We start from the raw sequence: 22797 nt of genomic DNA on the forward strand, positions 1-22797 counted from the left end.
TTACTATTAAATCACTAATAAAAAATGAATAATGAATATATATATTCCCAATATGCTAGCAGTCATGTTGTTACCAATAACTCAATATTTTTCTAAAGCTATTATTACAGAAAAAAGCAAATGAGGAAATATGATTATGTTAGGAATGCAGATTTTTAGTTAAAAACAATGAAATATGTAAAACCAAACAAAAATATTAGAAGTCTCACACCCTTGTGAATAAACTTTGTTTATATCCTCAGAAAGGGGGCCAGGCAGTAATGTACCCAGCTGAGCACACCATTACCATGCACAAGGACCTGGGTTCAAACCCTTGGTCCCCATCTGTAGGCAGTAGCTTCACAAGTGATAAAGCAGTGCTGCAAGTGACTCTATCTATCTATCTATCTATCTATCTATATATATATATATATATATATATATATATCTCCCTTCCTCCCTCCCTCCCCTGCCTCCCCTTAGTTTCTCTTTGTTCTACCAAAAAGAAAGGGAAGATAGGAGGGAAAAGATGGCCTCCAGGAGTGGTGGATTTGTCATGCAGGCTCCCAGTCCTCTCGATAACCCTGGTAGCAATAAAAAAAAAAGTCCTCAGAAATATTCATAACCCAAATTCGACAGCCTGTAAGAAGGACTTTATACACTGACTGAGTAGAATTTATCCCAGTAATACAAAGTTGGTCCAACACATGAAAAATCAGTCAATGTACACTGTGCTAATAGAGTACAAACAAAAGCCATATGTTCATCTCAGTAGACACAGAAAGAGCATTTGACAAAATCCAGCACTTTTTAATGATAAAAACAGTCAACAGAGAAGGAATATAAGGATGTTTCCTCAACCTGATAAAGAACATCTGTGAAAGCCCACCGTAGCATAGCTCATGGTAAAAGGCTGAGAGTTATTCCCCTAAGGTCAGGGACAAGGATGTTTGTCATTGTTCATTAAATGGTTTGATTATTTGATTTTTTAAATTAATTATCTTGGTCTTATTTTATTTTACTATTTTTTAATTTTTTATTTTATTTGATAAAAGAGAGAGAAATTGAGAGGGAGAGAGGCACCTGCAACACTTGCTTCACCACTTATGAAGTTTCCTCCCTGCAGGTTGGGGGTCAGGGGCTTGAACCTAGATCCTTGTGCATGGTAATATATAGTTGGGCAGTATGCCAGCTTCCCCCTACTTAACCCTGCAGTCTATTTACATAACCTGTTACCTAAGAACCGCCCTGCCTGCAGGGCACTGGTTTAATCCCACTGGTTTGAACTGTCTTTTTGCTCCGCCCCCTCTCCTTGTCACATCCTGATTTCTACCAATCTCTTTTTGCTCCACCCTCTCTATGTCACATACTGTTTCCACCCAACTTGATGAGTATATATATAGATGCTCTTCTGGTTGAATACACTTGGGATTACCTTCAGGCTCCGAGAGTCCCAGAGTCTCCTGTGATGCTTAGCCTGGCAAGAGATCCTGATCCCTCTCCCACGCAGCAGCCTAAGTTGGCTCCAGTTGAGTTCTCTCCAACCCAGAGAGCACTTGCTTGGGAAGAAGCACCCTCAGGCTATCCCGGCAATATATGTGCTCAATCAGGTGTGTCACTGTCCAGCCCCTCTTATTTTATCCTTAAGATATTTATTTATTAATGAGAGGAGAGAAAGATAACCAGAGCATGTGAGATACCAGGGATTAAATTTGGGGCTTCATGCTTGAAAGTCCAACACTTCATCCACTATGTCATCTTCCAAACCATTAATTTATATTTTCTTAGTGACTAGTGATGTAATCATGTAATCGTTGTATTGCTTATATTTTCTTTGGATAAATACCTAGTAAATGTGTTGTTTTATTTTTATATTTCTTTGTGCTAATTTATAAAATAGAATTTTAAATTGTACTTATAACTTGTTCTAAAGTGAGTGCAGCCTAGAATGTTCTCAGTCTGACGATGACTCAGGTTGTACAGGCTCTGGTGCTAAATATGAATAGATATGGGCCCCAGATTAGATTGATGTGGTAAACAGTCTAATTGTATTTATATATTTTCTTCAAGTTTTCAAGTAACTCGCTGCTTTAATCCTGCTTCCTAGTTTTTTTTTTCTCTATTGGGGGGTTAATGGTTTACAGTTGATAATAAAATACAATCGTTTGTACATGCATGACATTTCCCAGTTTTCCACATAATAACTGAACCCCACTAGGTCCTCCTCTGCCATCATGTTCCAGAACCTGAACCCTCCTCCTTCCACCCCAGAATCTTTTACTTTGGTATAGCACACCAACTCTAGTCCAAGTTCTAACTTAGTGTTTTCCCTTCTGGTCTTGTTTTTCAAATTCTGTTTATGAGTGAGATCATCCCATAATCATTCTGTTTCTGATTTATCTCACTTAACATAATTCCTTCAAGCTCCATCCAAGATGGGGTGAAGAAAGTGAATTCACCATTTTTAATAGCTGCGTAGTATTCCGTTATGTATATATACACAACTTACTCAGCCACTCATCTGCTGTTGAACACCTGGGTTTTGGCTATTACAAACTGTGCTGCTATGTATACATAAATCTTTTTTGGATGGGTATGTTTGGTTCCTTAGGATATATCCCCAGGAGAGGAATTGCAGGGTCATAAGGTAGGTCCACTTCTAGCCTTCTCAGTTCTCCAAACTGTGCTCCACAGGGGTTGGACCAATTTACATTCCCACCAGAAGTGCAGGAGAGTTCTTTTGTCCCCACAACCTCTCCAGCATTTGTTGCTGCTACCTTTACTGGCATTCTCACAGGAGTAAAGTGGTAACTCACTGTGTCTTTATCTGCTTTCTAGTTCTATTCTCAACTCTGACACCATCTTCCCAGGCAATACTTCTGGTCCATTCCTATGTTATTTACTAAGTTTAAACAATGATTACTAAGACATAAAATAGTTATAGAATCATCCCATTGTTGGGAGTCAGGCAGTAGTGCAGCGGGTTAAGCGCAGGTGGCGCAAAGTGCAAGGACTGGCGTAAGGATCCCGGTTCAAGCCCCGGCTCCCCACCTGCGAGGGAGTCACTTCACAGGCAGTGAAGCAGGTCTGCAGGTGTCTTTCTGTCTTCCCTTCCTCTCTCCATTTCTCTCTGTCCTATCCAACAACGACATTAACAACAATAATAATAACTACAACAACAAAACAAGGGCAACAAAAGGAAATAAATATAAAAAAAAATTTTTTAAGGTTTTTTTTTAGTATTTATTTTCCCTTTTGTTGCCCTTACTATTTTATTGTTGTAGTTATTATTGTTGTTATTGATGTTGTCGTTGGATAGGACAGAGAGAAATGGAGAGGGGGGAAAGACGGACACCTGCAGACCTGCTTCACCACCTGTGAAGCAACTCCCCTGCAGGTGGAGAGCCGGGGGCTCGAACCGGGATCCTCACTCCGGTCCTCACGCTTTGCGCCACATGCGCTTAACCCGCTGCGCCACCGCCCGACTCCCTTAAAAAGGTTTTTTAAAAAAAAAGAAAAGAATCAGCGCATTGTTGACCTTGGGAGAACTATGACAGTTTCCAGTGGAGGGAATGAGGACACAGAATTCTAGTGGTGGGAACTGTATGGAATTATACCCTATTATTTTATACTTTTATAAATCAATATTAAATCACTAATAAAAAATTTTCAAAAAAGATAAATTGTACTTGTAGGTCCCATTTCATATACTATACTTGTACCCTGCTACCTTGTCAAACTCACTTACACATTCTAATACTTTTGTTTGTGTACTCCTTAGGGCTTTCTATTTATGAGTCATTGTAATCTGCAAACAGAGATAGTCTTACTTCCTAATTCCAATATAAATGATTTTACATTTTTTGGGGCAAGGGGTCTAATTGATTTGTCCAGTTATAATTATAGTACAATTAGCCAGGCTACAATCAAAGAAAGAAAAGATAGTAACAAGTGTTGAGGATGTAGAGAAGTTGGAACTCACATATTGCTGGTGGGAATGTAAAACTGTGCTGCCATTTTGAAAAAACAGTTTGATGGTTCTTTGATCTGTTGAATTTGGTGTTAACCTTATCACCCAGCAATCCTACTCATGTCTCCACCAATACTTACACATGAATATTCATGAAGAGTTAGTTATTCATGTAGCCAAAAGATAAAGTACAACTTAAAATTTCATCAGTTGATGACTGCATAAGTAAATTGTACTATATCCATATAATAAAATATTGAGCCATGAGAATAATTGAATACTAGGTCAAAACAGATAACTCAGTAGATTGAGCACCTGCCTTACCATGCACATGACCCAGGGAAGTCAGGTTGGCATAATAGTAGCACCTGCAAGTTGTTGGCTGAAAAGCATTAAGATATAAAGCAGAGGGAGTCAGGTGGTAGCACAGCAGGTTAAGCGCATGTGGCGCAAAGCGCAAGGACCAAAGTAAGATCCTGGTTCGAGCCTCCAGCTCCCCACCTGCAGGGGAGTCACTTCACAAGTGGTGAAGCAGGTCTGCAGGTGCCTATCTTTCTCTCCCCTTCTCTGCCTTCCCCTCCTCTCTCCATTTCTCTCTGTCCTATTCAACCACAATGACATCAGTAACAACAACAGTAACTACAACAATAAAAACAAGGGCAACAAAAGGGAATAAATAAATATTTTAAAAATTTTTTGAGATACATATATATATGTGTGTGTATATATATATATACATATATATAATAAATTGTTTGATAATCAGGAACCTAAAGGTAAGAAGATAGCAGATGAGATTTGTAGTCTTCATGTTGGAAGGGGCTAGAAAGTCTACTTTAGGTATATTCCAAAGGGCCTGCGACTTTACTAATTTTTTCTTGAGCCCGACAGCTAACATGCAGGTTGGCTAAAGGTATTGTCTGGGGAGATGGTGTCAGAGTTGGCAATTAGACTAGAAAACTGAATCAGGGTAGAGAGTAGCTCCCAAATATGGCAAAAGTATATAAATACCACTAACTGTAGACCCCATCGATCTGATCTGAGGCCCATGTCTATTCATATTTAGCACAGGAGCCTGCATAACCTCTGCATCCCTGTAGGTCTGAGCTCACAGCCCGTGGTCATAGCTAGGAACATTCTAGGCTGCACTCATTTCAGGACCAGTCTTCCTCAAGTGGCAGAGTATGTTGACCCAGCCTCCCTTCGGAGAGTGGGGCAGTTTCTACCACTGTTGTTCTATATTGAGGGCAATGTCCTGTGAGGAACCACAAGAGGGTTTATGAGGTTGTTCCCGATGGAGATGACCAGGGATGGTGGAAAGAGGAATCTGTAAGAGGTCTAAACCCATCATACTGTGTGGAAATCCCAGGATTCCTGACTAGGGCCCCAGATGATGGGGTGGCCTGGTGGCAACCAAAAGGGCCATCATTAAAGTGTGCTGGTCTCTAAGTTTTATGGCATAATGAATTATGTCTCAACAAAAAAGAAATATGATATAAAATTAAAGACCAGTAAAACTCTGTAATTTTATGTTAAATATAACTTTTCAGCATAACCTCATGTTCTTATCACACTTGAGCATTAGACAAGTGAGTGTGTCCCAGTGCCATCCCACCCACTGGGTTGTCCTGTGCAGAATCCTGTGTGCTGTGTGTACAGGGACTAGACCTCAAGATTGCATCTCTGGTTCCAGAACTGCCATTGAATGAATATCACAAAGCAAGTTACATGCACTTGTTGGTTTCCCAGTGCACATTACACTGATACTTATGCTCTTCTATGGTATATTAAAGTGTAGCATATGCCTGTGAAAGTGTATACCTTTAAATAACTGTGACTTACAGGTACAACCTAAGCACATGCTGTGAGGGAAATGAAAGGGTCACCACAAACCTTCTTAAAGTGTAATGTCTGCTTGGCACAAGAAAGGGATGTGGGCTTACAGAGGAAGTTCCAGCATGAGCCTTGTGCCCCTGCTCATATGAGTGTGCCACAAGCTCTCTGGGAGCTGACCCTTTCCTCCCCCCATCTCGCCCTCTAGCTGCAACAACAAACACTACTTGGAGACACTACCCAACACCAGCATCATTATCCCCTTCCACAATGAAGGCTGGTCCTCTCTCCTCCGGACTGTACACAGCGTGCTGAACCGTTCTCCCCCAGAGCTCATCGCCGAGATTGTGCTGGTGGATGACTTCAGTGATCGAGGTATGCTTTTTGCCCACAATGGACATCTGCCTTTTCCAGTGGCACTGATCATGCTGTGACTGACTGTGAGTTTCTCTGTGAGCACCTAGGCCTGTGCCAGCGTACATAGGCACTGAGCTCAGTATTATTATTATCAGGAATGTTGTTTAGGGATGCTTCATAGGAGGGAGAATCAGGATCAATAATACAGATGTGGTGCAGGTCCAGCCCTCCCTCAGTTCCTGCTGGGAGGTAGTCTTAGGTATTTGTAACTCCCCACTCCAGCTCATCTGCCATTTAAAGTATCTCCCCAGCATTCACCATATAAGGCACAAATGGAGCTGCACTGTCTTGTGTGGTCTGGACAGAAACCCTAAGGGGAGTCAGAGGTACCTGCATGCCCCATCACGAGCTTGGATGACTCATCTGGGTCATGCAGCATGAGTGGACACCCTGCTTTAGACTCAGCCTAGAGTCTTTGCTTTCCTCACCAATCTTCTCTCCCTCCTCTATTCCCTCTCCCATTTGGGGTCTACATGCAGGATCAGAGCTCTCAGCAAGGCAGTGAAAAGAAAAAGAACTGAGTGCAACACTCAAGCAGTTCATTGATTTCCTATTCCTGTGCCAGTGTGAACAGTTTCTGTCCCTTGGGTCAGAGACTAACCCAGCTTAGGGGTGGGCTGCAGGGCTGTTTTAGTAAAGACTCCCCCTCTCCTTTACACCTCCTCTCCCCCTCCCTCAGTCTTTCCTCTCTCCCTCAACCTGCTTCTATCCTAGTGGACACTGAGCTCCCCTACCTGGGCATGTCCCTAGCTGTCACTCTACCTGCTCACCCTCTACCAACTGTCCCTGTGTTGGCTATCCCCATACCCTCTTAAGTCAACCCCCTCCCTTTGTACTAATGGGGGGGGGCTCAGGGATGTTCCTTGTCATCTTTCCTTACTGTCTTGGTCTAGAAGTCTCACTTGTTGATGAATGAATGAATGAATGAATGAATGAATGAATGAATATGAATATGAAACATATGGCAGCCATATCCACACAGAGAGAAAGCTTTCTCTTCATCAAGAGTCTCTCCATCCATTGAGACCTAAATGGCAACTGTCCCTCTGGTGACAGGTGCTGAGCTATGTTTCTGGCATTCACAGTCTAGGCCCTTGTCCTGGGGGCAGATGCCTCTCTGCTTGTTACAGGGTGCTCAGAAAGAGGCAGAATTACCAGCCTCAGGTACACAGAAACAAGCACTTCTCCTTGCTGGATCTGAACAGTCCTCTAGCCTGCTGCTACAGGGCAGCCCTGAGGGGTGTGGAGAAGCCTCATGATAGACAAGACTCAGTACCTCTCTTGGCCTGGTTTCTGGAAACTGATCTGCTAAAACCTGTGAAATCACAGATATAACTACATGCCCACTTTATAGCAGAAACTACAGGGTATGAGCTACAAAGTAGGAGTTCTGGCTTCTGTAATTGCTTCTCTGATGGACTTGGGTGTTGGCAGGTCAATCCATACCCCCAACCTGTTTCTGTCTTTCCCTAGTGGGATAGAGCTCTGGAGAGGCAAGGTTCCAGGACACATTGATGAGGTTGTCTACCCAGAGAAGTCAGGATGGAATCATGGTAGCATCTGCAACTTGTTGTCTAGAAGGTGGTAGGACATAAAGTGAGGCCCAGAGCCAGCAGGTATAAAGGAGAGACAAGAGTCCACCTCCAGTCTCCCAGTCCAAGCTGATGCCTCTCCACCTCAGTGGGATATAAAAACACCTGCAGAAGTGCATTTCTCTTCTTAGCCACTTTTCCATTATAAGAAAAAGCAACCCCCTGACACTTAGATCCCATTACCAGATGGCCATCCCTGACCTGGGTGAAAAGGTGTGTGCCTCTAGCACCCCAGTTTTCCTCACCAATAAAAACAACAAGATACCGTCTCCCTCCCCTAAAGAATGGAACAGTCTTGGCATAGACAAAGTCAAGGACTGGTGATACAAAAGACTTTTGTGCCTGAAGCTCATAGGGTTCCAGTTTTAATTCCTGGTGCTACCATAAGCCAGAGCTGGTAAATGGTCATGGTCTGGTAAATGAATAAATAAATAAACCAACAGACAAGACAATGTCAATTCCATAAGAATTACCTTCTCCAAGTGCATCTTCTTCTCCAGAAAATAGAAATAATAAACCACTGCGAGGTCAACCCCAAGACCTAAGGATAGAGAACAAACTGTTCACTTCACAGATGGGGTGAGAGCCATGCTTCCCCCATCCTATAAGTCAGACATGTACCCTCATCCCCAGGAGAACTCTCTCCTCACTCACTGCATCTTGCACGCTCTCTCTCATTCTTTCTCAGATGTTTTAGCCTACATTTCCCCCCCCTAGAAAAGCCATCATTATTCTTGCTTCAAGAAGAAATTCTGAAGGTAGCTTAGGAAGAAAACTGTTTCAACAGTGATTGCTTTAAAAATGAGATTTAGGCTCTTTTTCATGGCATCTTTGAGGCAGTTGGCTGCTTCAACATCTCCTTCCCAGCCACTGGCTGCCAGAAACTCATTGAAGTGGACGATGAGCACAAGCTTCATACCTTCTATGAGAAGCGTATGGCTACAGAAGTTGCTGCTGATGCTCTGGGTGAATAATGGAAGGGCTATGTGGCCCAAATTGGTGAGAACAAAAAGCAGGGTTTCCCCATGAAGTAGGGTGTCCTGACCCACGGTCATATCTGCCTCCTGCTGATTAAGGGGTATTCCTATTACAGACCCAGGAAGACTGATGAAAGAAAGCACAAGTCTGTTCAGATTTGCATTGTGGATGCCAATTTGAGCATTCTCAACTTGGTCATTGTGAAAAAAGGGGACAAGGATATTCCTGGACTCACTGATACTACTGTGCCTCATCGCCTGGGTCCCAAAAGGGCTAGCAGAATCCTCAAACTCTTCAACCTTTCGAAAGAAGATGATGTCCACCAGTATGTTGTGAGAAAGCCTCTAAACAAAGAAGGTAAAAAACCTAGGACCAAAGAGCCCCAAGATCCAGTGTCTTGTTACTCCACGTGTTCTGCAACACAAACATTGCTGCATTGCTGTGAGGAAACAACACACTAAGAAAAACAAGGAAGAGACTGCAGAATATGTTAAACTTTTGGGCAAGAGATTGAAGGAGGCCAAAGAAAAATGTCAGGAACAAATTGCAAAGCGATGGAGGCTGTCTTTCTTGAGAGTTTACCTCTATCTGAATCTAGTCAAAAATGAGATGTTTAAAAGAGTAACAAATAAAACCTGGCACCAAAATAAATAAACAAAAAATTAAAATGAGACTTAGGTGAAACAATGTCAGTTATGGAAAAGTACCTCTGAGCCATCATCAAAGATAGATTTATTCATACACACACACACACACACCAGGAGGGGCAGTTCTCAGAGTTGAAATTCACAGATGCTGACTATGGGGTGGGTGGGCATTGCCTGGTGGAAGTACTTTCCTCCAAGATGAGACTCCTCCAGGTTCCTCAGGGCAACTACTTATAATTCAGCAGAGGTCAAGACCTTGAGTAGGAGACAAAATTGGAGAAGATGAATTCTTGAAATAAGATCTTGGCTTTGTGCAGGCAGCATGGGGAGGCAGATGCTGACACAGAGTGATCCCAGTAGCAGGGAGTCCTCCCCAGCTTAGGATGCTCTATGAATGTGTGGGCTCTGCTGGAGGGCTGGAAGCATATGGGGGTGCCTTTGCACTGGAGTCAAAGAGTGAGAGAGTGCCCTCTGTTACACCACCCAAATCAAGAGTATTCTTTTAAAGGTTCATTTACTTATTAACAAGAAAGTGAAAACCAAAGCATCTGGCACATGCAATGCCAAGAATCAAACTCAGGACCTCATGCATGAGTATCCAGAGCTGTAGCCACTGTGTTACCTCCCAAGACCAAGAATCTTCACAAGATTTGTTTATTTTGGGTTTTTTTAATTTTCTTTCCCTTTTTTTTTTTGAGAGATTACACCAGAGCATCACTCCAGCAGATGTGGTGCCAGCATTCAACCCCAAGGCCTCAAGTGTTCCTATTCCACTTTTCCTCTCCTCTCTACTCACAGTGCTGGATTTCCAGGAGAAATGGAGCACATAGTGATGGAAAGGTTCTACTCTTGCCTGAATGAGCACCAGGCTGCCTAAGAGGTGCAGTTTACATACTGTGTTCTATCCTCTGTGACTACCTTCTCCTTGCTCACCTTCCTCTCAGCAAACAAGCCAGCACCCTTGGAACATTCCCCAAGCCCCTAATGGAAACTCCTGAGTCAACTTTTGCAGAGCAGTGGTGAGCGGAAGGGCAAGTGCAGCATGTGTCTGGCAGATCCCCTGGTGGACACTGCTGAGACCAAGCAGGGAGGACTTTTTCACCCTGGGCTCAAGATCTCTTCCTTGCACTTTCATCCCAAACCTGGCAGGGAACATGATGGGCGTGGGTGGGTAAGGGATATTTAATACATTGGCCCTGACCCATTTTGCATGTGAACACTCCACTCTTGACACCACCCTGCAGCCTTTATTTTCATTTCTCTCATAATCTTGGCTTGCATGAAAGTTCAACATTTTATCCATTCTGTCATCTCTCAGGATTACAACCTTAGTTGGTGTACAGTGTTATCACACTGTTAGGGTGGCTGTTCCTCACTTTCATTGTATTGTTTGGCTCTTTTCAGCTCTACTTGCTTAGTTGAGTTTTCTGTACATTTCTCCAATTTAATTCATATCCTCAACAAAAGTCATGAAAAAAGTTTGCCTGATGGTGCAATACTGAGGTGCCAATGGGAATAAAGTAGACTCTTCTGGAAAGCTTACATCCAGTTGGGCAGACAGAGTAAAGGGCAATGGTGAGTCCATAGAATTTGCCTCCTTGGTGGGGAGTCCAGATGCTGTGAAGCACAGAGACCAGAAGGAAGGACTTCCCAAAGAAATACCAGTTTGAGTCAGTATCTCTGGATTCCCAAGGAATGGGAAGGATATTCCAGGCAGAGGTTATAGCATGAGAACAGACTAGGAGTCAAGAAAGAAATGTGGGAAGTGTAAAAAGCACTATCATAACCTCTTCATCTGGAAGCAACTGATATTAATAATTAGGAATATTCCCCAGGTTTTGTTTGTTTTTCTTTTGATAGAACAGAGAGAAATTGAGAGGGGAAGGGGAGAAAGAGGAAGAGACACCTGCAGCTCTGTTTCAACATTAATGAAGCTTCTCCCCTATAGGTGGAGGCCAGGAGCTTGAGCCAGGGTCCGTGTACATTGCAACGTGTGCACCCAAACATATGCACTGCCATCCAGCCCCTTATTTTTTTAATATATGTTATGTCTTAGAGCAGTTTTCTGAATTTTATGCTCATGACAAAATTAAGCTGAAAATACAGAGAATTCCCATATCCTGCCATCCCCCCCACACACACCACAGTCTCCCCTCCTACCAGTCCCCTTCACCTGTTCTAGATGGCACCTTTGTTATATTGCTAAGCCTGCTTTCACCCATTTTCACAAAAGTCCATGGTTCACCTTGGGATTCACTCCTGGTATTATACATTCTGTGGATCAGGGGAAGTGTAGAATGGCATGTATCCACTGTTACAACCATATAGTATAGCTTCAGTGCCTTAAAAATTCTTTGTGCTAGGGGGCCAGGCGGTAGTGCAGTGGGCTAAGTGCACATGGCACAAAGCGCATGGACCAGCTCAAGGATCTCAGTTCGAGCCCCCAGGTCCCCACCTGCAAGGGGGGTCGCTTCACAAACAGTGAAGCAGAGCTACAGGTGTCTATCTTTCTCTCTCGCTCTCTGTCTTCCCCTCCTCTCTTGATTTCTCTGTCCTATCCAACAACAACAAAAGCAATAACAAGAGCAACAAAATGAGGAAAATGGCCTCCAGGAACAGTGGATTCATAGTGCAGGCACTGAGCCCCAGCAATAACCCTGGAAGCAAATAATAATAATAATAATAATAAATCCATTGTGCTTTGCCTAGTCATTCCTCCCTTTAATCCCTAGAATTTTCTCCATACTTTCACCTTTCCCAGAATGTCCTATAGTTTGAATTGCACAGTATATATTATCCTCATATTGGCTTCTTTCACTTAATGATCTGCATTTAAGGTTCCTCCATGTCTTTTTATAGCTTGTAGCTCGTTTCTCTATATCGTTGGGAAATATTTCGTTGTCTGCATGATCCACGGTTTATTTCACTCTTCTACTGCAGGATGTCTGCTGTTTTGGGCATTGATGACTTAAGCTGTTATAAACATTCATACACAGATTTTGCTGTGGACACAAGTTTCCAGCCCACTTAGTCAAATATCAAAGAGTGCAATTGCTGCATCATATGGTCAGAGTGTGTTTCATTTTATGAGAAACTGCCAAATTGTTTCTCAGAGTGGTTGCACCACACTGCTTTCCCACCAGCAAAGAGCAGGGGTTCCTGTGACTCCACATCCTGCCAATATTTGGTGACATCAGTGGTTTAGAGCTTTGCCGTTCTAGTAGGAGTCTAATGGTAACTCACCATCATTTTAATGTGCTCTTCTCTATGATGTATGACCTGGAGAATCTTTCACATGCATCTTTGTGACTGTTGGTTTCCGGTGTCTGTCTCCATTTCTTTTTTTCCACATTCTTCCAACTCCCCCCAAGCTTTACCCCCCCCCCATTATAGAAACCAATACTAATTGTCTGGCATGTATTATTCTAGACCACTCTGCACAATAATACTACCAGGTAGGAGTGTGATAAGAGCTGGCACTCACTGAGCATGATACTCATGCATTCCCATAACACTACAGTGGGCCCTGTCGTCTCAGTGTGAAAACAGCTGGAATCGATTATCTCAACCCTCTTTTTTAAACATTTCTTAAGGGTCCAGGTGGTGGCACACTCAGTAAAACATACTATAACCATGTATAGGGACTGGTATAAAGCCCCTGGTACTCACCTGTAAGGGGGAAGCTTCACAAGTGGTGAAGCAATGCTACAGTCATATCTGTCTATATCTATCTACTATCTATCTATCTATCTATCTATCTATCTATCTATCTATCTATCTATCCATCCATCCATTATCTGTCACCTTCTCCCCTCCTCCTCCCCCTCTCCTCTTCCTCTTTCCCTCTTCCTCTCCCCTCTCTATACCCTTCTTCCCTCTCAGTTTCTCTCTGTCTCTATCAAAAACGAAGGGGAATGACAATAATAACAAAATAATGACAATGATAAACAACAAAGGCAACAAAAAGGAAAAAAAAATAGCCTCCAGGAGCAGATAACCCTGGAGGCAAAATAGAATAAAATAAAATACGAAAAGAAAAAAAGGGAGGAGTAGCTACTGAGAACAGTGGATTCATCTTGTAGGCACCGAGCCCCAGTAATAACCCTGATGCAATATTTTTTTCTTAAAAGGGATAATATTTTGCCCCATTTTGAAGAATAGATAACTGAGGTATAGAGAGTGTAAGTGAGGGCTGGGTGGTGGCGTACTCAGTTAAGTGCACACATTATCATGTGCAAGGACCCAGGTTCAAGCCCCTGCTCCCCACCTACAGGGGTCACACTTTAGGAGAGGTGAAGCAGGTCTGCAGATATCTATATTTCTCCCTCTGTATCTCTCCCTTCCCTCTCAATTTTTCTCTGTCCTATCAAAGCAAAATAGAAAGAGGAAAAAAATAAAAGGAAAAAATGGCCACCAGTAGTGGTGGATTAGTCATGGCAGCACTGAGCCCCAGCTATAAAGCCTGGTGGCAATAAATAAATAAATAAATAAAAATAAATTAACAATAGTTTTTTAATTTAATTTTATTTTATTTTTACCAGAAAACTGCTCAGTTCTGGAGATGGTGGTGCTGGAAATTGAGCCTAAAACTTTGGAATCTCAGGCATGAAAGTCTTTTTGCATAACCATTATGCTGTCTCCCCAGGCCAACAATAGTTTTTTGTTGTTTTTGTTGTTTGTTTGTTTGATATTTATTTATTTTCCCTTTTGTTGCCCTTATTTTATTGTGGTAGTTATTATTGTTATTGATGTCATCGTTTTTGGATAGGACAGAGAAAAATGGAGAGAGGAGAGGAAGACAGAGAGGGGAAGAGAAAGACAGACACTTGCAGACCAGCTTCACTGCCTGTGAAGTGACTTCCCTACAGGTGGGGAGCCGGGGCTCTGACCAGGATCCTTACGCCAGTCCTTGTGCTTGTGCACTTAACCTGCTACGCTACTGCCCGATCCCCAACAATAGTTTTTAAAAAGAGAGTTTAGTCAGTGTGTACTTAAGGGGCAGGGCTTTGGTTTAAAAACATGCATTCTGATTCCAGAACCTTCACATTTACCCTCTACATGTTTCCTCTTCCTTTTCTTTACAGTTTTGTTTACTTATTAATGAGAGATAGGGTAAGAGAAAGAAAAACCAGAGTATCACTCTGGTCCATGTTCTGCTGTGCACCAAACATGGAACCTCATACTTGAGAGTTCAGTGCTTGATCCACTGTGCCACCTCTTAAACTATGAATCCTTTGTAATAGGATCATACACATTATTCTTTTTTTTCTAGTTATGTATCACAAACATTATTCAACTCAGTATACAAAGAGTTAGCTTACCTTTTTTTTTAAGAATTAGATAATATTCCTAAATTTAAATCTATATTTAGTCGCTTTACACTGAACTTATGCTCATGGACATCCAATCATGCTTATCTTTGTACCTTAGCTTCTTTCACCTAACTTTATTTTTTATTACTTATTTATAAAAAGGAAACACTGATAAAACCATAGGATAAGAGTGTTGGGAAATTGTGAGGATGTGGTTGAGCTTGGCAGGGCTTGACTTCAGGGGACATCCATCCTCTCGTCTTATCAAACTCCCTGCCTCACAAAGCACCCCGTATTCCTGATACTATGGCCTGCTCCCTTATTATCTACATAATCATTGTTTTGCCTGAAAGATCCCCACCCATTCCATTCCTTTGATATATCTTCTTTATACCCTCAATACCCTCCCTGACTACAGGGTATTATTAATCCTACCAGTTAAAACCCTCGCAGCAGTTGCTAAGGAAGTTCTTACCTTTCCAGCCCCTTTTGCCTTTCTCTGCCCCTTTCCTAGCCATTTCTGTCTGACTTGCCACTTCTGGGTCTGACCTTTAAAAGCCTTGGCTCTATGATCAATAAAGAATTAAATTGTCTCGCCACCCTGAGTCTGTTCCTGAGTCATCTCCCTCGCATCTCTGAGTGAGTAGCAGCCCAGGCTGGCTCAGTCGAGTTCTCTCCAACCCAGAGAGTACGCACCCAGGAAGAGGCACCCCCACGCTAGCCCGGCATAAGAGGGGTACAACTCCACACAATTCCCACCACCCTACTAGCTATCACCTAACTTTCTACAATTGTTTCCCCCTTACCATTGTAAAAAGACTATCATATCTCTCTTCCCCTGAGTCAGTTTTGAAATAGAGACAGGAAACAAATGACAGAACATCAGCTGTATTGTTAGGCCGATCTGCAGAGCACACCTCAGTTTTGTTCCCACCTCTCCTGAACTGGCTGAGGTTGCAAGCTGAGTGCTGTGGAGCTGTGGCTTGCCCAGTAGTTGGGCAGGTGCAGTGACCACACTCAGGGAAGGAAAAAGAAGGTGGCCATGCAGACAGATGACAGTTCTTTACTTTGACCTGCTTACTATCCCTTCTTCCTGTCCACCTCAGAAAAGAAATCATTTTTTCTATGCATAGATTAGGGGAAGGGGGTGGTTCCACCTTATAGATGAGAAAACTGAGATTCAGAGAGACTGGTGACAGGTGCCCAATTGCTCACCTACCTTTCAAGTTGGTAGTCATGTTTGACAGGAGGGATCAGTCTCCCCCTGATCTTGAAAACTACACATCTTAAGCATGAGTCTCCAGCATACCTTATCGCTCTGAAAATCCACAGGCTTCTTGATTCTCTTCTTCTCTAATAACTTTGACATCCAAAACACTTCTTTCTCAGACTCCAATGGAAAGAACTAAGAAATTTAAAGCCGTGAGAGAATATCAATTAGTTTATACTGAGAGAAATCTGTAAACATTTTGGTGGGTATCTGACAGGAACATAAGAGTCGGGACTCTGTGTTTGTAGGTTATTTTGTGCATCTTTAAAAAGAAAGATTTTTGTGAATCAAGCATTATATAAATGATTTACTGGGAAAGCAAAAAAAAAAATCAAATAAATCGCTCCAATTGTATTTGAAGTCTTAAGTCTTAGAAGCTCTGATGTTTGGGAGAGAATTGTTTCTGTAGTGGAAAATAGCTGCATTATGTTTTCAGAAAGGTGATGCTTCTATTGAGAAGGGTGAGCCTTCTACATTTTAAAAACTTGGCACAGCAGAATTGTGCAAAATTGCTGGTAGTCTCCTGATTTTCTGTGATGGTTGCAGTTTAACCTTTTCTACTGTTTTAGTGTTCCCTGAAAAACATAATGGGGGGCAAGGGAGAGTAAAACCCAGGAGAGCAGGTTGTGAGGTGAGGAGTCCTTGGAATCAGATCCCTGGGGATCAGTACAGTGCTGCCCCCTTCTGTCAGAGTCTCTCATAACATGCTCCTAAGCTTGCCTGTGAGCTTCCGCCTTAAGGGTCCACAGAGAAATGAAATTTGAGGTTGGGAGAAACACAAGAGGGTCCTTGGTGCCTGCTTGACCTTGTCCATTCACACTTAGAGGAACAGACGACCACAGATTAAATACTCCCATAACAAAACACCAACAGCACACTTATGTGCCTGACACTGACATGAGTGAAATAAGCACACCTAATTTTACAGGATGCCTCTTCATAGCCAACATTTGCCTAAAGGCAAAAATCACACTTAGTTGCATATCCAGACCAAAGTTCAGGAAATTCACCTCTTCAGTAAAACAACTTTGCAACAGAAGCAACAACAACACTTTTTGGTAAATATATGAAATGTTCAGACCTTTGATTCACATCTACGTGTTTAATAGATATGTTCTGTTGTCTTTGTTCACTATGAATACAAGTCAAAATCTCAAAAGATCAGCAGATTACTAAAACACACTGGACAAAGTGTTGGCATTAGCTCTAACCTGCTGCCTAGCACCTAGCCTACAGGCAGTACAAAATGGACCTACTACAAACGGAACAGAAACCTGGACATACTTTAGACTAGACTCAGAATAAAGTAAAAGCCACAATAAAGAGAATACTACAACAAAATAACTGTCACAATAAATTGATGGTTGCAATAAGCAAATCACATGATTTTTTTGGTTTTCCAGTATATATAAAAGTTGCTTACATAATACTATAGACTATTGGGTGTATAATATCATATATTTAAGAAAGCATGTGGATACCTTCACTAAATGTAACACAGACACATAAATGTGAGTTGGAAAAAACTGTTTCCAGTAAACTCACAATCATGGGATTGCCACAAGCTTTCAATTTGTTAAAATAACAGCAACAACAGGGAGTCGGGCGGTAGTGCAACGGGTTAAGTGCAGGTGGTGCAAAGTGTAAGGATCGGCTAAAGGATCCCGGTTTGATCCTTTAGCTCCTGGCTCCCCACCTGCAGGGCAGTCACTTCACAGGCGGTGAAGCAGGTCTGCAGGTGTCTACCTTTCTCTCTCCCTCTCTATCTTCCTCTCCTCTTTCCATTTCTCTCTGTTCTATCCAACAACAACGACATCAATAATAACTATAACAATAAAACAACAAGGACAACAAAAGGGAATAAATAAATAAATAAATAAATATGAAAAAAAATTTAATAATAACAGCAACAACAATAATGATAATGATTAGTTATATAATAATAATTATTATAGTTCAAATTATTGAACTAATAAATAAATAAAGGCTGTACTTCAAGAGTTCATTCCAATTTCCTTGCAGAACGTCCAGCCCATGAAATGTCCAGACACAGCTTTTTCAGGCAACCACAACTCCAACCAGTTTTGGTTTAATTTGAAGTTACAAACACCTTCAGTGCTATAAGAATTGGAGACTTCAAATGTTCCCAAGTTTCATAGGCAAAAATGGGCAGTGCTTGAGAACTCTGAAGATCACTCAGGCCAGAACCACACACTTAGGCATCATTTATTTACCCTGAAGATGAAAAGGAGTTAATTGCAGCACTGCCAGTCAAGACAGAATGTTCGTAGACATTGAAGGTTTAATTTCTCTCTTCTTGCTCTTTGTTCTCTTGCTTTACTGTCTCAAATGGAAAAATCTCAGGAGACTGTAATTTTTGCATTTGTTCTATAGAACAAAAGAGTGGACACATGTGGAGGCCACAGACACACCCCTTCCTCTGCTGTGATTCAGTGTCTCTGGTTCCTGTGCAGCGTGAACAGCTGCAGGCTGCCCTTTGAAGCCTTTGGGGAGCCTGCCATTCCTCCCAGAATAACCATTAAAAATATCTTGTTTGCCTGCTCCATAAAATCAGACCTGTTTAGAAATGCCCACATTATTTACAAACAACCGAGAACCTCAGAATAACCAGTAACTCCCACCTTCTTCTGTTTGCCCTCATCTCCTGTGTCTGTTAATGACTGGGGTTTATTGGGCATTGCTCATAATTGGCAGTGAGGGTGAAGCAGGTGGAAAGGTAAGGTGCTGCTATCTGTCCTGTGTTCTCAGAAACTGTTAGCTTTTCCTCCATGTGCTATCAGCATGTATGGTCTAGGATTTTTGGAATAATAACTGCATTCTACTCTCCACTAATGGAAAATTCAAACTAGGAGTCACTTTCCCAGAACCTCTGCACTAGCGAGCAGATTGGCTTGAGCTAGACAGGAGGAAAGAGTAGCCCTGATTTTTCCCAGAAAACATGTCCCTGCTGCCCTGTGACAGCAGACGTGCATTTAAACTGATGATTGAAGAAAAATAAGCTGCAAATAGGCCTTACTCTAAGCAGAACTGACTCTGAATGTTCTTTGTAGTAGATGTAAAACCCTGGCAGTTGAGAAGCATGGGGGCAGTCATTTAAGATGAGCCATTACCTGCCTGCCACCCATTTCTTATAAGCAAGAAGAGCAACTGTTTGGAAATAATACCACCCATGAGGTGGCTCAGTCACTTCTGGCCAGTCAGTGCCCTCCCATCCATGGCCACAGAGACTCACCCAAGGGGCCAGACTGTGTGTGAGTCCCTCAACACAGGCTCCCAACCAGCAACACCTACACTGTCCTCTGTCATTTTCCATCCTATGAGCCAGTGGTTTCTTTTCTTGTGTTGAATAGTTGAGGTTGGATTTTCATCACTCCTGCTCCCAAACCCATAGCTGCTAACCTCCCTTTCATGGGGTGTCTGAGGAGTAAGTGAGATCAGGCACTGGCAGGGCTGCAACATACAGGCTCTGGGTTAGCAAATGGTCCCCATTAATAGCCCTGTGGTTCCTAGTGACTGGAACACAGGATCAGGAGCACTGAGCTGCCCCATCTACCTCAGTCTGACTGTAACATTAGAAATGTGTGTGTTGGTGAGGGGGAGCACAGTGGGCTAAGCGCAGGACTTTCACATTTACTGATGTAAGGATCCCAGTTCGAGCCACCAGCTCCCCACCTTCAGAACATTTCACAAGCAGTGAAGCAAGTCTTCAGGTGTCTGTCTTTCTCTAACCCTCTCTGTCTTCCCCTCTCTATTGATTCCTCTCTGTCCTATCAAACAACAGCAACAAAGGCAAATAACTACAACAAAGGCAGCAATAGGGAAAAATGGCCTCAAGGAGCAGCAGTGGATTCATAGTGTAGGCACCAAGCCCTAGTGATAACCCTGGAGGCAAGGAGGAGGAAGAGGAGGAGGAGGAGGAGGAGGAGGAGGAGAAGGTACAAACCAATGAATCTCAAAGGACTGAGAAAAAGATTTGATTTCTACAAAAGTAAAGAACCCCTGATAAGCCCCCTAACTGGTGACCAAGGCAAAGAGAACTTATAAGCAGTCATCCTACATCAGAAGGGACCCCCCCCCCCTTGGTCTCTAGTTCTGACTGGGTTCAGGCAGTGATAATGCTGGCATCAACCTAGGTTTGAGTGATGATACCTGTTGAGCTGGGGAGGCAGCATAATGGTTATGCAAAAAGTCTTCCATGCCTGAGGTCCCAGATTCAATCCTTAGCCAGAGCTGAGCAGCGCTCTAGAGAAAAAATAAAAGAAGTGATACATGTGATATCACCCATGGGTCCTTAATGGGCACTCCCCAATCTGTATTCTTTACCAGCATCTGAAACTATTCTGATAGAGTTAGAAAGTACTGGATTCCTGAGGGGAGGTTCTATATCACAGATATAAGCTGTGTGATGAGGTTGGGTGGTGATTTCTCTAAAGGTGTACCTGGATTACTCTAAGGGTATAAGCTTGCCCCTTCTGTTAGGTGAAGACTCAAGATGCCTTCAGCCTCCGTCAGACCTCTATATTCCAGGATGCTTTGTTATAAATAATTGCCTTGCTGTAACAGGTCTGGTGGATTTAAATTGTGGATTTAAATTGTGGATTTAAATGGTCCCACATTTAATTTCAACCACTATTCATTAATCCTGATGATCTCACTTAAATTATTAAACAGTCATATTCCAATTTCAAGGGTACTAATTATATCCTTGAGAAGCTGTTATTATCTGGATGATCACATGCACTAATCACATGCACTCAGCCAACACCAGACTGTTTTCCCCCCACAATCATCACTTTTTTTCACTTTTTTCAGGATTGTTTTAGTAGAGTTGAGTGTGTTTCTTGTGACAAGGTCTCAGTAGGAGTCAAAGGTTCTCAGATTTCTGATGCATGTATGAATCATCTGGAAAGCATGATGGCATGAAGATTCCCAGGCCCCATGGGGGTGGGGCATCTTAACCATCTCTCTGGGGGCTCTCAAACAGGTGGTCTTAGGACAACCATAGGGAAACTGAGGTCTCAGGAGGGGTAAATGCACTGTCCCTCAACAGACCCATAGCCTACATCACTGGCCTGTCGTAAGGATTGAATGAGATAATAGATGGGGAAGCACTTTGGAAAGTGTTCAGCACTCTATAAATACAAGGCAGCACTAGCTGGAATGTCCTTGTGACAGAAATGACTTGGTGCTTTCTCTCTAAATTACCATAATCACCAGTTAGAGGCCCCAACCATGCTCATAACTTTAAATTCACCAGACACGAGATAAATTCCTGCTGGATATCCAATAAAACATTTTTGATGTGAGAATGCACCTGGTCAGGGGCCAGGTGGTGGCGCACCTGGTTGAGCACACATGCTACAGTGAGCAAGGATCCAAGTTCGAATCCCTGGTCCCCACCTGAATGGGGAAAGCTTTACGAGTGAAGAAGCGGTATTGCAGTTCTCTTTCTCTCTCCCTCTCTATCACCCCCTTCCCTCTTGATTTCTGGCTGTCTCTATCCAATAAAGGTAATAAAAGAGAGAGAGAGAGAGAGAATACACCTGGGTCTTTTCAGAAACTCCCTGCCTTTTCTGTTGCTGGTCTCACCTGCACAGGACTCCCAGCATCCCTCCAGTCTGCTCCATCTGCTAACCTTCCCAGCTCATGTCAAATGCACCTATGAACACATTTGCCCTCAGAGTACATCCTCCCTTAAGCTCACTCCTGGGAAATAGTGGAACTCAAATCAGGTTCCTCCAGCTCAGCACTCACCGGCTTACATGCACTATGTTGTACTGGAAGCCAGTCAACTAATGACAGTGGTTGCCTTTGCACCGGAGTCACATCACCTTTAACCAAACAGCTCTTGGGAAATCATGTCCTCATGTTGAAATAAAGTCATCTTCTTCACCATGTCCATCTTCTGGCTCCTCTTCTCCCTCCAATATCCAAAAGACCCTGTTGGTGTCCCCACCCCCAAGTCGCTTCCACTGCCAAGTGGATTTCCAAGAGCTGTAGTGGCAGAGGAAGTTCACAAGCAAGCACTTCAGTTCTGTTCACATCCCCACCCTTACTTTTATATATTTCTTCCACACTCCTATGGATCCTGTCTCTTAGCAGGTGCCGTGCATACAAAACCTCAAGTTCAGGCATTTGCTAGTTACCCATTTTTGAAGTCTATTTCTAAACCAGGAAGGAATCAAGGCTTTTCACTTCGGGTAAAGCGGTGAACCGCTTTCAGGAATCTTTCCCCAGTGTATGTTTGAGACATGAGATACAGAAGCCCAGGGCAGGATAGTCATGCATGTGAACAATGACTAAGTTCTCTTCCATTTGGAGAACACCGTGGCTGGTGTGGCCTGCCCCCACAGCTGTTAGATCCTCTGGAGTCAGTGCTGCCTCGCACCCCATTCCAGACTGTCTGCAGCAGGTACACTGACAAAACAGGAGTATCCCATGTTTGAAGAGCAAAGCAACAATAGGATCCTTTCCCTCTGAAGTAGCATATGATTCACTTTCCCTTCAGCCTACCTACCACTGGAAATTTTTTAATTATCCAGGACATTGAAGGTTTATTATCTACTGGAAGGCTATAATGTAATTGTAAGGTATCATTTAAAGAGCTGCCTGTGTGTGAGCCCCCTTTTTCTGAATACCTAATCCTGCATAGAGGAAAAAGATGTGCATTTATTTATTGGTGGTGATTTATAACTGCCTTAGATCAATTCTATTATTCTTCCACCATGGCCCAGGCCAAAAATAAATGCCTGGTGATGCACAGACCATGGAAATCACT

General features: G+C 42.8%; 1 protein-coding gene and 1 pseudogene across 4 annotated transcripts in view; both read left to right on the forward strand.

Annotated features, from left to right (window-relative positions):
- GALNT10 (polypeptide N-acetylgalactosaminyltransferase 10) overlaps window positions 1–22797 on the forward strand; it is a 220122-nt gene that overhangs the window by 114229 nt on the left and 83096 nt on the right. For all 4 annotated transcript variants that reach the window (XM_060198024.1, XM_007534373.3, XM_060198026.1 and 1 more), the window contains one exon: window positions 5991–6157. In XM_060198024.1, coding sequence (XP_060054007.1) covers window positions 5991–6157 — 167 coding nt within the window. The remainder of the gene's footprint in view (window positions 1–5990; window positions 6158–22797) is intronic.
- Window positions 7978–9423, forward strand: LOC103123717 (small ribosomal subunit protein eS6-like; annotated as a pseudogene).

The sequence above is a fragment of the Erinaceus europaeus genome, chromosome 9 (genome assembly GCF_950295315.1).
Source record: "Erinaceus europaeus chromosome 9, mEriEur2.1, whole genome shotgun sequence".
Taxonomy (NCBI): Eukaryota; Metazoa; Chordata; class Mammalia; order Eulipotyphla; family Erinaceidae; genus Erinaceus; species Erinaceus europaeus.